We start from the raw sequence: 17,437 nt of genomic DNA on the forward strand, positions 1-17,437 counted from the left end.
TAACTTGCCCAAGGTGACACAGATAGTATGTATGCCAGGTTTTGTCTTCATTTAACCACTCTACTATTGGGCCTCTCAACAAAACCCACAACAGTCATAGTCACAGAAGCAGCTACTATTTATTTATTTTTTCCCAGCTGTGCTGTGCAGCACATGGGAATCTTAGTTCCCCAGCCAGGGATCAAACCTGTGTCTCCTGCTGTGGAAGCATGGCTTCGTAACCATTGGACTGCCAGGGAAGTCCCCTATTTGCTACTACTTAACCAGTTCTAATTATGTACCAAACTTTTGTTTATATTAATTAATCTTCATGATACACCTGGCAGTAGTAAGTGAAGTCTTGGAGTTGTGAATGGTCTGTCCAAGGTCACACAGCAGATGGAAGGGATACATGAGCCCAGGGGTCTGCAAACGCCAGCCCTTTGCCTCTTCACCCATCGAGCAGGGGCAGCCACGGTAGATCTCTCATGCAGGGGGTGGTTCGGTCTGGGTTCCAAGGGCTCCCAAACGCCCACACAGTCACTCACATCACCCCACCTGTCCCCTCTGACCCCATACCATGGCTCTGGTTGTGCACACTGGGCGTCCTGTGCTGCATCCACTGGGAGGGCGCCCCGTAGCCAGCCCCTGTGCCAGCTGAAATCCGCACTCGATACACCTTGTTGGGCTGAAGCGAGTTCAGCGTAAACTGCGTCTCATTCCCCGGCACCTCGGTGGAGAAAATCTGATCTGCTGGGACAGAAGACACTGGCTCTGGGTGGCCCCCTTAAGAACTCCTAAACCCCCCTACACTGACTCTTCCACCTCAGGCCCTGACCCCTCAGTGCCTGGATGGACTCCATGCTTCAGTGAATGCCCAGGTCTCTGAGCCTGGCTGATGCCAGCCATGAGCCTGGGCTCACAGTGGGGAGAATCAGGGCACACGCTCCCCACTGCCCCAGGAGCCAGCCCACACACACCAGGGCATGGGCCCAAGGGGCTGACTGTGAAGCCACCAAGCACCGCCTCTTCCCTTCCAGAGCCCTATCGACCACCCAAGCTCCCTTCCTCACCCTTCCCTCCCTCCTCGCCCTGGCCCCCTGGCCCCCAGCCAATTGCTTTCTCCTGTGTCTTCATCAATTTCATTCCTCCTCCCCGAGATTCTTGACATCTGTCCTAACACCTCACCCATGCCTCATTTCCCTCAATCCCACAAGCAAGCCCTGCACCTCCCTATCCCTTCTAAGCTGGGAGGGACCCCAGGGATTACCTAGGTCACCTGCCTCACTTCACAGACAAGGAGGCTGCAGTAGGGACTGTCAGATTACGCTGTACAGAAGGTGGGGCTAGCCCCCAGCCCTACCCCTGTCTTGAGCGAGCCCTCTGATTGAGCCTTTTCTTCCGCTCCTGCCCTCTCAACCCCCAGCCCACCTTCCCCTTTTCTAGATTTACCTTGCCCTACTCCACCAGCTGCTCTGACCGACCCCTCACCTCACTGATTCCTGCCCCCACTCACCTTCCTTTCCCAAACCGTACTCTATCTTGTACTTCACCACCTGCCCATTGCTCAGGCTGGGAGGCAGGGGCAGCCACGCCACCCTGATGTCCGAGGGGTTGGGGCTGGACAGGGAGAGCTGGGGTGCTGCACTGGGGACTGAGACAGAAGAACATCAGCATGAGCTCTGCTCCACCGACGTGGAAGGTGAGGCCCAGGAGCGGCCAGAGACTTGCCCAGGTCACACAGCAAGTCAGAAGTAGGCCCAGGACCAGGATCTGAGGGAGGAAAGGGAGCCTCTCAGGGGAGCCCCAAGCTGGAGAGGATGGGACAGCCTTCCCAGGACATTCCCCCAGCACAGTCTCCCACATCCAGCAGACTGTCACTGGCTCCTGTCTGACTGGATGGTACCTGGGTGCAGCGAAGGGCCACCTGATTACAGGCAGTCATGAAACCTGGGCTCAAGTCCCAGCTGCACTATTGACCTTGGGCAAGTCACTCACTTTCTGGGCCTCAGTTTCTCCAACTGCAAATTAGGGAGATGAACCCTTGCCCACTCTTTTACAGGGCACAAAAGATGGCACAAGGCATGTAAAAGCACCTTGGCATACAGGAGTTAAGAGAAGCTAAGCTACCATCCCCAGGGAATTCCCTGGGGCCCAAGGTGCCCACGGCAGGTGCAGAGGCCCTACCATCATCCAGTGTGTGGACCAGTGCTGGGGAGGAGGTGCGGCTGGCCCCCAGCTGCGAGTAGGCCACCACGTAGAACTCGTAGTCTGTGTTGGGTTCCAGGTCGCGAACCTGTAGCTCAGTGGTGTCATTGTTCACTGCAAACTGGTATTCCACATTGTCCACGCCTGAGTGGGTTAGGGGACAAAGTGTCTGTCACAGGGCCACCGCCAGAGGCTTCCCTGCTCAAAGCTGTCTAGGGAATCCTTCATGTTGTCCAGTCCCTGAAATAGCCTCTTTCTAGCTAAATCATTCCAGATCATCTGAGTAGGAGACTATAAACTCCCCTGACATCTAGTCGCACTGTATTAGTTCCTCCCACTGGTTAGAAGTCTTCTCTAGCGTGTAACTGAAGTGACTCCTGCTGCAATTAACAAGCTGGCTCCAGGAATGCCAAGGCATTTTCCCTGGGAGAAGCATCCTCTCGCTGCTCCTCTCGCTGAAGGGGAAATGCGCTAACCCACATCTACACACAGGTCTCTCACCCCATCCCATCCTATCCCAAAGGCAGCCTTCAATCATCCAGCCTGTGCGCGTCCCTACCCCCCACCGCGGAGGCACGCCCTGCAGTAGGCCTTTGCTGGGCAGACGCACCCCGCGCCTTCTGGTAGTGCAGGGAGAAGCCGATGATCTGCTCGCTGTGGAGCTCGGGCCGCTCCCAGGCCACCAGCACGGCGGAGCTGCTCAGCGGCGTGGCGGTGACCCGCGTGGGGGCGCTGGGGAGCCCCTCGCGCACCACGACCGCCAGCGGCGCAGCGGCGCACGCCGTTCCCGCGCCGTTCTCGGCCACGCACTGGTAGTAGCCGGCGTCCTGCAGGCGGATCTGCGTGATGACCAGGCTGCCGCCGCCGCCCTGCACCTTGACGCGCCCGTTGGGTCTCAGCGGCGCCCCGTCGTGCAGCCAGCGCAGCCACGGCCGCGGCTCGCCGGACGCGCGGCACACGAAGCGCGCGGTGCTGGCCCGCGTCCGCGACAGCGCCTCCGGCGCCTGCGAGATGACTGGAGCGGCTGGGGGACCGGAGAGGGACGCTGACTGTGCGCTCCCGCCGCTAGAGGCCTGCTCCCGCCTCCAAATACCCAAGGGACTCCCGCAGCCCCTCACTCATTCTCACCTCTCCCTGATTCACCCGTCCCCCTAAAATACCCTCAGCAGCGCAGCTCTAGCTCGCTTCCTCCTTCTACCCCGGCCCTACACTAACCATTCTCTCCAGGCCTCCTCGGCCTCCCCAAATACCCTGGCTTCTCCAGGATCTAACCCTTCTCCTGCACTTATTCCGTCTCCCCTACCTCCCAGGACCCCACACCTATCAGATGTACCCCCCCCCCCCCAATAACCTCACTCTCATCCTTCCCCACATTACCCGGGTCCCACCCAGACCACCTCTCCAATAACCCAAGCAATGCCCCTTATCACCCCTCTCCTCTTCCTCAACTCCGTCCTCCAATCTCCTCCCACACTTGTCTCCTCTAATTACCTAGTCTGTCCCCTCCAAGGCACCCCACCCCCTTACGAAGGACTCCTCCCCAGGCGCTGGGACCCCGCCCCCCTCAACCTTATCTTCTTCCCTTTTCATTCTCCACCGTCGCCTCTGACACGCCCACTTGTCCGTTTTCCCACTTCCTATTCCTCCTGCGCTCAGGCCCCGCTAATCCGCCGCAATGCAGTCTCTCCCTACACCTGCTCCCCGGTCCTTTGCTCCATCTCACCCTCCACCCCTCCTCACCCAGCACGCGGAGCTCGGCGGCTGCGGTGGCGAAGTCCCGCGTGCGGGGCTTGTTAGCTCTGCAGACGTAGACGCCAGAGTGGCGGGGCTGCGCGCTGGTGATGAGTAGGTTGGTGCGGCCCAGGACTATGACATCGGTGGAGATGGGCTCCCCGTCTGCGGGAGGAGGGAGAGTGCTGGAGCGGGGAGCTGACGGCTTCCCCTCCATCCACTCTCCGGACCTCGGACCTCGAGTGCGGGCGCCCTCTCCACCCGGGTTAAGAGAACCTAACAGTCTCTGGTTGGGTCAGTTCCTCCTTTTGCTGGACCGATGATCCCCTCTGAGCCCTAGGGTCTCTCTCTGTATGGTGGGGAGATAGTCCCTCGCTGGAAGGGCTGTTCTGAGGGTGGAACCAATAAGGTCTGTGAGACTGGCCCACACAATGCAGGGACATTAATAGGTGCTCTGAACACCACTCAGTTACAACTGTTACCATTTACTGTTCAATTCATTTCTCTCAAGGACACACTCCTGCCATATGATCTCAGCCCAGGGTTATGATGAAGATAGGGTTGGAAAGGTCTGCACCATAACCAGAGGCCTGAATACCTGAGGTTTATTTTGATGTGAAGTGAGAATCATTTTGAAAGCCCTTGCCTTACAGTCAGGAGCTGAAATGCAAACCGCCAAGAAACAAAAAAACTATTCTACTTCACAAAACCAAATGCACATCAAAACACAGATGTTCATTCTCACCTATTAAAGTGGGAACGTTTTTAAAGACAGTATGTTACAATGCCTGAGAAAGGGTAAATGCAGATAGGGCTATACAGGGGCTCCAGCTTGACCTTGAAGCCCGGATTCCACTTGTGGGCACCCTGTGGTGGGGAGTTGTTAACAGTGCTGATCACCTCAGTGTTAACTGTAACAGTGGACAACTGGGAAAGACTTCAAAAATTAAATAATGGCTATACTCAAATGATGGACTATCAGTTATTAAAATTATTTTTTGAAAAAGCTTTAAAGATGGAGAGGGAATCCCCAGGCAGTCCAGTAGTTAGGATTCTGAACTTCCACTGCAGGACCAGGTTCAATCCCTGGTCAGGAAACTAGGATCCCACAATCAACATGGTGTAGCCAAAAATAAATAAATAAAATAAAGATGGGGAGATGCTTGTGATATACTGTTGAATGAAAACAAGACTTGGAACTGTAAATACAGCAAGCTTTTATTTTGGGGGAAAATATACATGTGCATAGAAAAAAACTCTGGAAGAAAACACACTCATATGTTAGCAATTTAATCTCTGAGTGGTGGGATGTTTACTGGTTCTGTTTTTCCTTAGTTTTCTATAATGAATATGTACACCTTTTGCCATCAGAAAAAAACAAAACCGAACAAAAAAGCCATGCCCCTTGCCTGACTTAGTGGAGTTGTTGTTGTGTTGTGTTACTCGCTCAGCCGTGTCCGACTCTTTGCGACCCCATGGACTGTAACCCACCAGGCTCCTCTGTCCATGGGATTCTCCAGGCAACAATACTGGAGTGGGTTGCCATTTCCTTCTCCAGGCTTAAGTGGAGTAAGTTCCTGGAAAAGGAACAGCACCCAGGGACAGGAGTGAAGACAGTCTCTGTCTTCTAAGTGTGGTATTAGCAGAGTTTCAAGTGAGATCCCAGAACCACAGTGTCTGGACCCTCTAGCATAGCAATTCTCAAATCCCCAACTGTGCAAACAAATCACAGAATCACAAGAGACCTGGTTAAGATGCAGAGGCGTCAGGCACCCTAGATTCTGCATTTCTAACTTCGCCTAAGAGGTAGGTAAAGACCACACTTTCGGTAGAAGGACCTTAGGAACTTGTTAAACATTAAGAATCCGGGGTCATGATCTTTCAGGCGTGAAGGGAGGGAGTCTGCAGTTTGAAGAAGCTCCCTGGGTCATCCTGATGCCTGGTCAGGATTTGAGAAGCACTGATGATAGAATTGGGCGACATCACAGGCTTACCCCAATAATACTATGAGGGTCCTGCTGGCCTAAGATTCCCCCTAACTAGGCAAGTGTCAGGAGTCCAGTGAGGTCAGGTAGGTCAGAGAGGCACAGATAAGCAGCACTGTTCTTTCTGATCAGCTTGGTGGGGGTATGCAGTCATCTTGGGGTATTATTTTTCTTTAAAGTCTATGTATTCATCATTATATAGTCTTGAGTGTGAGATACAAACTTACAAAAGGGAGTGTGGGATCATGGACTGAACCAGGGAAGAGGGGTAGAGATAGCTGGATTTAAGACTCACTTCTGCCATCAACTTGGGACTAGTGAAGTCGCTCAGTCCTGTCCGACTATTTGCGACCCCTTAGACTATAGCCTACCAGGCTCCTCTGTCCATGGGATTTTTCAGGCAACAGGACTGGAGTGGATTGCCATTTCCTTCTCCAGAGGATCTTCCCAACCCAGGGCTCGAACCCGGGTCTCCCGCATTGTAGACAGACGCTTTACCGTCTGAGCCACCAAGGAAGTCCCAAGTCACTTCTTATTGACAAGTGGAAACAAGTAATCCTTGCTTTTCTTTCATACAGAGCTGTAGGGGGTGGTGTACCAGAAAAGGAACAGGCTCTAAAGTTTGGGTCCTGGCTTTCCACCTGCCTTTCTGAGCTTTAGTACCCTCATCTGCCCACCAGGAATAACAGCCCTGGCCCTTAACCTCTTTGAACTGCTCTAGGAGGCTCCAGCAGGAAAGTGGGTTTCGTGCTCAGTAAACTGGAAGGTTATGTTGGCCCGGCACGCTCATTACCCTGACAGCATCCTCTGTAATGCAGCCCCGCTTGGCACTCATCACTTGCTGCCGGATACCATCAAGTCTCTTCATGGACATGTGTTTATCTCCCTTACACAGACTGTGAGATCAGAGGGCAGGGGCCCCATCTCTTTCACCTGGGTCTTTCACTCACTGTGCCCAGCATGAAGCCGGGCACACAAAGGCAGGAGCAGACTGGGCGGACCAGGAGGGGCTGTGTAGTTAGACCAGCAGAGAGTCCAAGTGCTCCCTGACTCACTGGCCCCACACTCACTGTTGTAAGGACTGGAAACATAGAAGGTGGAGAACAAAGCCCAGCGCCCACCCCCAAGAAAGGTCTCAAGAGTGATTTTGTGAGTGGCAGACTGAGTGGGCTTCATAAAAGAAACTTGCTATGCAGATTGATTCATTTGGTCCAGGCTCCTCTACCCACACTCCACCCTGGGACAGAAGTTGGTTCCTGCCACACCAAAGGTTGGTGACCATACTGTGGTCACGCTCATAGATCCTTGACTTGGGGGTGTGTGCAACGCCACCCCCTTCCTCTCCCATGCCCTCAATTCCTCTCCCTCCACTTACCCTGTCGAACCCAGGACACAAAAGGGGTAGGGTCAGCCGAGGCCACACACTCCATCACCACACTCTGGCCAGACACCACGGTGGTGTTCTCCGGGGCTGCCACGATGACCACGTCCTGCCCTCCAGCAGATGCCAGGGACCCTGGAGAGAGGTAGCCTTACCATCAGGCGTCTTCACATTCAGCCCCTTACCTGATGCTCACAGTCACTTGGTGAGATAGGTGGGGCAGCCAGGGTTCCATCAGACAGATGGGAAAGCAGCTGCGTAGTTCAACAGAGCTGGGACTGGAACTCAGAGGTCTTTCTCTGGGAGCCAGAGAGGAATAACTGGGCCTCCGACACAGCGCCCCCATTCTTCCTGCTGGATGGAACCCACCCTCAAGGCAGAGAACCAGCAGAGTCAAGAGTAGACTTGCAGTCTGGACTTGAAGTCAACAGTTGGAGTTTCTAGTTCTGGCAAGTCCCTTCCCTGGAGCGCCTCAGTTCCCATGTGGGGAAGGCAGGGGATGGGCTCGAGTTTCTGCCAGCGTGGCGGCGCCCGGAGCACCCATTCCCTGCTGAGTTCTCAGCATGACCCTGGGTTCCTGGGTCAGCATGGTAAATACCCGGTTTGTCCAGCAGGTGGAGGCAGAGACCCCGGGCACTGAACGGGCAGCAAACCAGACTCAGCTCATCAGCTAAGCCCCAGAAGTAGAGTGGGAGGGAAAGTGGACGGGATGAGAGGGGGATGGGAAGAGATGAGTGGAGGGGTGGGGGTCGAGGGGAGCTGCCTTGGCAAAGGAAGGCAAGACAGAGGCCTTTGCGGGAGGCCTGAAGTGAGATCTGCTGAACACCTGCCAGGCACCAGGCACTTCCCATTCCTATCCTAGCGATTCTCACCACCTCCCTGGGCTGGACATTTGATAAGGAGCCCAGGGTCACACAGATGGTGAGTAGAGAAGCCAGGATTCAAACCAGGTCGTTCTGACCCCAAAGCCTGTGTCCTTTCTACCGCGTCACTCTGGGACGGGAGATTTTCAGAGAAATGGAAAGAATAGTCCCAGACCTCTAGGAGCCAGACGCACAGCAAGCAGAACGGGGCGGCTCCCCCAGGGCAGGGGCTGGCACCTACCCTCTCCACAGACACCTCACCTCCCCGCACCCGTCCCCAGCCCTGGACACTCCATCCACCCACGGAAACAGTCTCAGCAGGAAGGGCACCCTGGACCAGAAGTCTTGGGTTCCGGCCCCGAGTGCTCTCCCTGACTTGGGTGGCACTGCCTTCTGTGGGCTTCATGGCCTCATCTGTCACCTATTTGAAGGCAGGTCTTGGACCACCTGAGGTCCCTCCCAGCTCCGAGATGGCTGACTGCCCCACCCGGCCAGCCCCCTTACCTCTGTGGGCCACGCGGAGTAGGGCCTCCTGGCTGAAGCGCTGGTGTGCAGAGTTGGTGGCCACACAGCGGTAGGAGCCTGCATCACCTTCCTGTACATCCAGGATCTGGAGGACCCCGTTGGGAAGGGCGATGAGCCTTGGGAAGGGACAGAGGGCACCTGTGAGGTGGACAGGAGCTCTACAGGGAGGGTGGCGGTGCCCCAACTGTCCTGAACCCACCTCCCCCTCCTTCCTGAAACACCTACCGTGGCTTACTAAGCTCACTCGTCATAAATGCAAATTAAAACTACAAGATACTGGAACTTCCCTGGTGGTCCAGAGGTTAAGAATCCGCCTTCCAATGGAGGGGACCTGGGTTCTATGCTTGGTCAGGGAACTAAGATCCCACGTGTCACGGGGTAACTAAGCCCGAGCTCTCCAACTACCGAGCCCACACTCTCGAGCCTGCGAGCCACAACTATGCTGCAACTAAGACCCGACACAGCCAAATAAGTATTTTATCAAATCTGCATGCACCTTTTAGACTCAGCAACATCACTTCAAGGACTTCATCCCAAGATATTCTCATACACATACACAAAATGTATGTTTATCAATATTCACTCCAACCCTGTCTGCCATAGCAAAAGACTGGCAACAATCCAAGTGTCCATCTGTAGGGTGGGAACTAGCTAAATTGGTTCGGGTACATTCATAGAATGGAATGCTAGGCAGCTGTTAAGAGGATGCAGCTCCTTGTGTGCTGATACAAAACCATCTCCAAAATACATATGGTACAGAACAGTGTGTGGAGGACATGTACACTTACATGCTTTTGCACGGAATGTTCCTGGTCATAGCGGTTGTCTTGAGAGGGGACCTGTGATCCGGGGAGCTCTCAGGAGGAGACTTTATTTTCATTAAATAACCTTCTGTAAAGTTTGAATTTGTTTACCTCCTGCCTGTATTACCTTCTCTCTCCTCTCCCTTCTAGTCACATGATCTCAATCTGAACCTTGAAACAAGCCTAAGAGATAGAGGGGATCATAGCCTTCATTTTATTGGTGACAAAACCAAGTCTTGGAGGGAGGAGGGTATCTTTCCAGAGTCCCACAGTTAAAGCAGAGTTAAAATTGGAACCCACATCTCCTGGTGCCAAATCCCACGTTCTTCCCACCTGCCTGTCTTAGCAGCCATTAGATGCCTAACAATGCCAGTGGGAAGGGATGTAGTCCCAGCAAGTGGCCCCGCCCGCCAGTCAACATGTACATTATGGAGGAGGGGCAGGATGGATGAGGGTGGTGTTGTCTGCCCTTTTGGTGAGGGTTGGAAAGCAATTTGGGCTAGAAGAGCCCAGAGATCTTGCTTAGAGACAGTGCAATCCCAGGCAGAGATGTGTCCACAGGGGCCTGGGTAGTGGGAAGCAGAATGGGCTCTGGCCCCAGCAGGGAGGGAGTGGGTCTTCCTGAATTTTCTAGCTGTGATCTCTGCAGGGTCAGCTCGAGGGTGAGAGTTCTAGTTTCTCACTGTGGATGCAGGCTAGGTCAAGGTCAGGGAGGGAATGGGGCAGCTGTGCACGCGAAGATCCCTTGGCTCGTGGGGAAAGCGGGGTATGAGAAAATCTAAACACAGGAGAAAAGCACTAGCTCAAGGGTGTTGGGAGAGAATTCTGGCCATAAGCCTAGAAATCTGCTGTGGCCCAAAGACTTAGAACAAAAGCATAAACCTTCATCACTCCTTCCCTCACCCTACAGGCAAACTCAACTCTGCCCCCAGAGTCTTAGCCTCAACTCCAAGAGCTGCCTGAAGCAGTGCTGGGGCCAGCAGGGAGAGGTGATGAGGAGGTGCAGGGTGTCTAGAGCTAAATCCTGGGCCAGGACGCAGCCTGCTGCCTCGGAGAATTTGATGGAAGAGACAAGGACCCATCTCAGAAACAAGGCCCCCACCCCCATCCGGGTCTCCTCCTCCTTCCTCAGTCTCAATAGCTGCCCACATTTCCTGACCCCAAAGGTTCCCGGTCTTTCCAGGGAAATGTTGCTCCAGGTATCCCAGAGTTTCTCTGGTGGCTCAGTGGTAAAGAATGCGCCTGCCAATGACACGGGTTTGGCCTCTGGGTTGGGAAAATCCCCAGAAGGAGGAAATGGCAACCCAGTCCAGGATTCTTGCCTGGGAAACCCCCTAGACAGAGAAGCCTGGAGGGCTGCAGTCCATGGGGTTGCAAAAAACACGACTTAGCGACTAAACAACAGAAAGAACGATCCAAGAGCTAATACCTCCTATGACAAGTAATACTGCCTTAATTATGTGTGTTGAATGAACGAACAAAGGAATGGATATCTTTCCTTGGGTGTGGTGCTGTTGCTGCATTTGCTACAGCCAAAGAAGTGAGATGGTACCACTTTTAATGTTCATTTAATATCTTTTCTGCTTTGTTAAAAATGTGGTTTCAAAAGCTCTGTCCTTGGAAGGATGTCCAAGATACATTGGTTAGTGGTGGGGGTGGGGGGAAATCACAAAACAGTGTTTACGAAGCAATGCTATTTTTGGAGAATAGATAAATGATATGCTAGGATGTGCGCAGAAAAAGTCAAGGATGGCAAAGCTCACGTCATTTGTCGAGGTTTTCTCAGCAAGGGGGATTACTGGGGGTGGGGGGGCTCTTCTTTGTTCTGCTTTTAAATTTCTTAGTTACAGTGAGATTTATTTATTAGTTTGGGAATATAAAACTTAAAAAAATTTAAATGGAAAGACGCACTTTGTTCTGTCAGTTCTGGCTCTGGAATAAAAGCAGCTGTGGCATAGTGGAGAGAATTGATTCCAATATATGTGACTTTTAGCAAGTGACATCCAATGTCCAGGCCTCAGGTTTCTCATCTGAAAAACGGGCTTCATAATTCCTACCTATTTCACACCCCGACCCTGTTAATGTGTTATAAGCTCACATAAGATCATGGTAATAGCTATCTGTGGTCAATCTGTAGGTGACTTTTTCTCCTTTAAGTTAGTAGTATATTTATAGTTTTAAAAGGACTTCAAATAAAATAGCTACTTGTAGAATGAAAGCAACCTCTATCTAAAAGGGAGGAACCATTCTCTTTCCAAGCCTGAGCCTGCTTCCTGTACCTGCAAAAGGACACTTGAACCCCAGGATTCAAGAGCAGAGAAGAAATGGCAGAGCTGCTCTGAATTTCCTGAGGGCCAAGGCGCCCCACCCAGAGCCCTTCAGAGATCCACCCCAGGAAAAGGGACATGAGCTGAGGGTCACATGAGGCTGATACAAGATGGACCCTGGGAGATGGGCAGGGCAGAGGACTGGACCAGGGATCCTGCAGGAATTAAATCCATTCGTTTTAAAGTGTGAGTATGGGAAGATCCTCTGGAGAAGGAAATGGCAGCCCACTCCAGTATTCTTACCTGGTAAATCCTATGGACAGAGGAGCCTGCCAGGCTCCATGGGGTCCACGGGGTCGCAAAAGTCAGACACAACTTAGCAACTAAACCACCACCACCAAAGTGACCAAGCAGACGTCCCCGGTGGCTCAGCGGTAAAGAATCCGCCTGTAATGTGAGAGACCTGGGTTTGATCCCTGGGTCGGGAAAATCCCCTGGAGAAGGAAGTGGCAACCCACTCCAGTATTCTTGCCTGGAGAATCCCATGGACGGGTGAGCCTGGCAGGCTACAGTCCATAGGGTCGCGAAGAGTCAGACACGACTGAAACGACTTAGCACACACACACAAAAGTTACAAAAGAGAGAGTTGATTTGAAGAAATGTATAAAGTGAGTGATTGTATAAATGGCTTGGGGTGGCCAAGATTATGACAGGAGTTTGTGAATGCCTGTGATTTGGGAAACGCTGCTCTTGGTGATTATTGGTTCCCGTGGAAGAAAAATGATCCCCTCTCATTAGAAATTAGTTTAAGTATCAGGCAATTGCCTTAGGGTCTAGACTTTGCCGTCAGTGCCCAAAATATGCATACAGACCCTGACAGAGTGTGCTTATTAACTGCACATGTGCACAGCCTACACCTGGGCATATGGTCTCCTTCAAACCTCTGAGTTGAGTTTATGAATAGCATATTTGTACATGAACTCTATCTGGGCATGTGTAAAAATACATACCTTGGGCATAATCAAGTTGCTGTTTTAGGTATTTCTTTATCCCCCACCCCACACACAATGTGCTGGGACATATGAGCCTGGCTTATTTATAGATGAGGATCAATTTTCAGAGGACTTGGGGGCAAACGCTTCCAGAGTCCAGGAACAGGCAGCTCCAGCCTCCTGGGAGAGGCCTAACTAGATGCTGGGAGGTTCGGGAGCTCCTCTATTTGTGGAGAAACACCGAGGAAGTAACTTCTCTCCTCTGAGCATAACTGGATCCATCTCTAAGCCCACCTACAACAGGAGCTTCTTCAGACCCTGCGGTTTCCCCACCCCAACCACCAATTCATCCACCCTAGGGCTCCAATGCCAGATACTCTTAGCAGCAGCTGTGTGACTTGAGGCAAGTGACTAGTGTCTCTGATCCTCAGTTCCCTCATTTCACAGGTCAGAGAAGAGCATCTGCCACAGCCACACAGACAGACCTGGAAGGGGGTTCTGTACGCATTAAGTGGAAAAAAACCCCAGCAGGAATTGCAATATAATCCCATTTTTGTTTTCTATAAAAAAGATTGAATAAAAATACCCAGTATATATCAGCCAAAATTTTTAATATTTATAAACATATAAGGGAAAAGTCCTGAGGGTGGACATCAACACTAACAGAGGCTTTCCATGGGTGGTAAGAAGATGAGTCATTTTTGTTTCTTCTTCTCTGTTTATATGAATTTGAAAAATGGGTCTAATAGGAATATAAACAAAGTAAATAGAGGAAAATATGAAAAATAAGAAACCCTTAGCTTGAAGGATGACAGGAGGGATTAAGTGAGAAAACACCACTCTCATTAAGCAGAGCCTCTCGTGACTTTTAACGTGGGGAGAGTTTTCTGCTCTCTCCCACCTCTTACTTGACCCTCACCCAGCAACCTGCTGGAAGCATCCACCCCCAGCAGTGAGGGGCGCCACACGCGGAGGCACAGAACTTGACATGCCAGTGCTGGGAAGCTGGGTTAGCAATCCCAAGGTCCCTGCCCTAGAATGCTCATTCTGGGGATAGTAGAAGGGCATGGCAACCCACTCCAGTATTCTTGCCTAGAGAATCCCATGGACAGAGGAACCTGGCAGGCTACAGTCCATGGACGTAGCTGAGCGACTGACACTTTTGAGCAAATGACTCTAAGAGGTGGTTAAACAAGTTAAACAGGTTTCTCAGCACAGGGATTCTCAGGGGACTTGTCAACTCCAAGGTCTTATTTGACCATGGAAAAAAAGAATTTTTCCAAGAATCATCTTTAGGGACTAATATTCTAAAAAAAACTCACTTTGGAAACCACGATCTAGTCCAACCCATTGGACCACTGGGGCCGACTGATCACCAGAATCACAGGATCACTTACATCTTGGCTTCTCACCCTTCTTCCTCCCTTCCAACTGTTGCAGAGATGTGGCCTGCGGCTTTTCTATCTAGAAGTTTCTCTCATACTTTCACCCCTATCGAGACATGGATAAAAGTCAGAGGAGCTGGGCCAACTCAATACTCTAAAGACAGGTTAGTTCCAGGGCAGAAAGATCTGGAAACCAGTATTTCTGAGCCTGAGGAATCTCACCTCAACTGGGAGAGGAGAGAGTGGGCTGGTAACTACAGCCAGAGAGATGCACGGAAAGGAGGGCAGGGGGGCTGGGAAAGGCCTTTGGAGAAACCTCTCCAAAATGTAACAATCCGCGGGGTGGGACTTCCCTGGTGGCACAGTGGTTAAGAATCCACCTGCCAATGCAAGGGATACAGGTTTGATCCCTGGTTTGGGAAGATTCCACATGCCTCCGAGCAACTAAGCTCATGTGCTGCAACTACTGAGCCTGGGAGCCACAGCTGCTGTAACCAGAGTGCTAAAGAGCCTGTGCTCTCACCCACAGAAGAAGCCACCGAAATAAGAAACCCACGTGCCGCAACTAGATAGCAGCCCTGGCTCATCGCAAATAGAGAAAGCCCATGTGCAGCAACAAAGACCCAGCGCATCAATTAAAAAAGAATCTATGGGGTGGCAGCCAAGTCACGAGACCAATTCCAAGACCAGGGATGCAAACGAGCCACATGCCTTCTGGAGATGCTCTGTGTACGTTTGGGCCTTCCCAGGAAGCCACAGGAGCGATCAGGTCCTGGGTCTAGCCTCTGCTTCTCCTCTGCCCCAGAAACCATTCCCTGGGATTGCTCCATTGCCTTTATGGGGAGAAAGGAGGGTGAAACAGGAAAGCTCTCCACAACCCAGTTATCAGATGCTGCACCCCACTGGATAGAACTGAGGGAAGAAAAGAAGTTATGTTTCTAGGGTAGAAACTTCAGAGGAACCTGCAAAGGGAAAGCCTCCCAGCAGCCTCCTGGGCCTGAGCAAAAACAACGAACATCCAGCCAATGCCTCACTGTGTGGCCTTGGATAAAACACAGCTCCTCTCTGGCCCTTGGTCTCCTCCTCGATAAAACAAGTGGTTGGGCTACATATGCTCTGAAGTACTTGATCACTGCTCTTAACCCAAGCCACATAGCTCGGTAGGTGGCTTTTCTCCTAGGGAGCAAAAACCTCTGGCCCAATTTCTCTTTGGGACCAGAAATGAACTGAGCATCTGGTGGTGGTTGGCTCCTAAGTCGGTTTGGGCAAATGGAGCCACCTTGACTCTAAGGATCCCAGTTTCCAAGACTGTCCCAGAGCCCAACCTACCGGCCCTCTGGGACCCACTCCCCACTCCCCTGCAGGACACTCACCGAGGCTCCTCAGGCACCGTCACCCGGTCCTTCTCCCAGGTAATGATGGGTGTTGGCAGTCCTTCGATTTGGCACTGAAAGCGAGCGGTCCCATTCTCCTCCACAGTCTGAGATTCTGGGTGCAGGGAGAAGCCTGCAAGGGCTGGGGATGAGGACAGTGAGAAAATACAGCAACAGGAGAGGGCCACGAGAAAGGAGGCGCAGCGAGCACGGATGGTGAAACACACACACACACACGGACAGAGGGGCACGGGGCAACAGAAACACGAGCAGAGAAAATTCGGCCCGACGCAGACAGGCAGGCAAGCAGAGGGTAAGTGGCGATGACTGGTCAGATGAGTCCCCTGCCTTACTCATGTCAGACTACACTGTCTCCTCTGGCCTCAAAATTATGTCATGGTGATCTGTGCCTCCTAAGAGCCCCCCCAAGGGGTGGCTGGACGATGCAGCTCAGCTCCACACACTCTACGGGTGTGGGGAGCACCGTTGTGCACCTGACACTCTTACAAGTTCTCTCTGGTGGGCTTCCTGGAGGAAAGCACAGGTCTAGACTCTCGAAGTCACAGGGAAGGAAAAAGAGGAGCAGCAGAAGAGTGGAGAAGAAGTGAGACTATTGAATGGTGAGACAGATAAGAGCAGGAAGGGACCCACTGAGCAGGACAGGAGGCAGGGAGAGGGGGGTGGCTCAGAGACAAGCCTTTGTGCAAGTAACTAATGGCGGATCCCAGTTCCCACACCCCACGTCGTGTGGGTCTCAGCTCAGCCCCAGATGTAGCACTTACTGGCGAGCTTGACCACTGCAGCCTGGCTGGCCATCACCCCGAGGGGCCCATGGGCCAGGCAGGAATAGCTGCCCTCAATGACCTCTGGAGCCCCAGGGTCTGCCTCGTCAGCGCCATCTACTGTTGGCAGCTGGGACAGCCATAGGGAGCCATTGGGTAGCAGGCGAAGGTGCTCATGCTCAGGGAGGGCGCCTCCATCCTTGCTCCACGTGATGCTGGTTGGGGGTCCGGTGGCAGCCACCCCCAGACTGCAGTCCAGCACCAGGGCTTGCTCTGGACCCAGGATTACTTGCAGCGGCCCTGCTCCACAGCTCAGCGACACGGTCATCTCCTGGGGCAACGGCTGCTCCCCTGCGTAGAGGACGGACACCAGGGCCATCAGAGTGTGTCCTCCTACATCCCACAGCCTCCAGCTCCTGAGTCACTTGCACCAGGGTTGGGGACAAGCCTCGGAGAAAGAGCGCTCATGAGGAAACCTGTGTCTGGATCCCAGCTCTCCTTCTGCCTGTGATCTTGGGCCAACGACTGCGCTTCATGCCCATCGTGCCCGCCCCTCAGCCCCACTCAACTTCCTCATCCACAAAATAACACAGTTCTTAGCAAAAGGTGGAAGCAACTCAAATGCCCAATCACCTGTGCGTGCATGCATGCTAAGTCGCTTCAGTTGTGTTCAACTCTGTGCGACCCTATGGCCCACCAGGCTCCTCTGTCCATGGGGTTTCTCTAAGCAAGAACACTGGGATGGGTTGCCATGCTCTCCTCCAGGGGGATCTTCCCAACCCAGGGATCAAACCTGAGTCTCATGCCTCCTGCACTGGCAGGCAGCTTCTTTACCTCTAGCACCACCTGGGAAGGCCAATCACTTGACGAATGGATAAATATATTACTCAGCTATCAAAAGAAATGAAGAACTGACATTTGCCGCAGAGGAAATAAACCTTGACAACTTTATGCAAAGGGAAAGAAGCCAGTTATGAAACGCCACATATTGTATAATGTGATCTCATTTCTATGAAATGTCCAGAATAGGCATATCCATAGAGACAAGACCATAAATTCATGGTTGCCAGGGACTGGGGAGAGGGAAGAATGAAGAGAGATGGCTAAGGGATCTAAGGTTTCTTTTTTGGGTGCTGAAAATGTTTCTAGAATTAGATAGTGGT

At 52.5% G+C, this 17,437-nt stretch overlaps 1 protein-coding gene across 2 annotated transcripts in view; it reads right to left on the reverse strand.

Annotated features, from left to right (window-relative positions):
* Nucleotides 1-17,437, reverse strand: part of IGDCC4 (immunoglobulin superfamily DCC subclass member 4) — a 39,180-nt gene that overhangs the window by 12,428 nt on the left and 9,315 nt on the right. The window contains exons 2-10 of one of the 2 annotated variants that reach the window (XM_052646658.1): nt 16,275-16,625; nt 15,493-15,634; nt 8,652-8,788; nt 7,279-7,419; nt 3,928-4,083; nt 2,798-3,211; nt 2,167-2,331; nt 1,496-1,633; nt 559-729 (exon numbers count right to left, since the gene is read on the reverse strand). In XM_052646658.1, the coding sequence (XP_052502618.1) occupies nt 559-729; nt 1,496-1,633; nt 2,167-2,331; nt 2,798-3,211; nt 3,928-4,083; nt 7,279-7,419; nt 8,652-8,788; nt 15,493-15,634; nt 16,275-16,625 (1,815 nt within the window). Of the gene's footprint in view, nt 1-558; nt 733-1,495; nt 1,634-2,166; nt 2,332-2,797; nt 3,212-3,927; nt 4,084-7,278; nt 7,420-8,651; nt 8,789-15,492; nt 15,635-16,274; nt 16,626-17,437 lie in introns of both variants that reach the window. The other variant, XM_052646657.1, reaches the window with a different exon arrangement.

This window comes from Budorcas taxicolor, chromosome 10 (genome assembly GCF_023091745.1).
Source record: "Budorcas taxicolor isolate Tak-1 chromosome 10, Takin1.1, whole genome shotgun sequence".
Lineage (NCBI taxonomy): Eukaryota > Metazoa > Chordata > Mammalia > Artiodactyla > Bovidae > Budorcas > Budorcas taxicolor.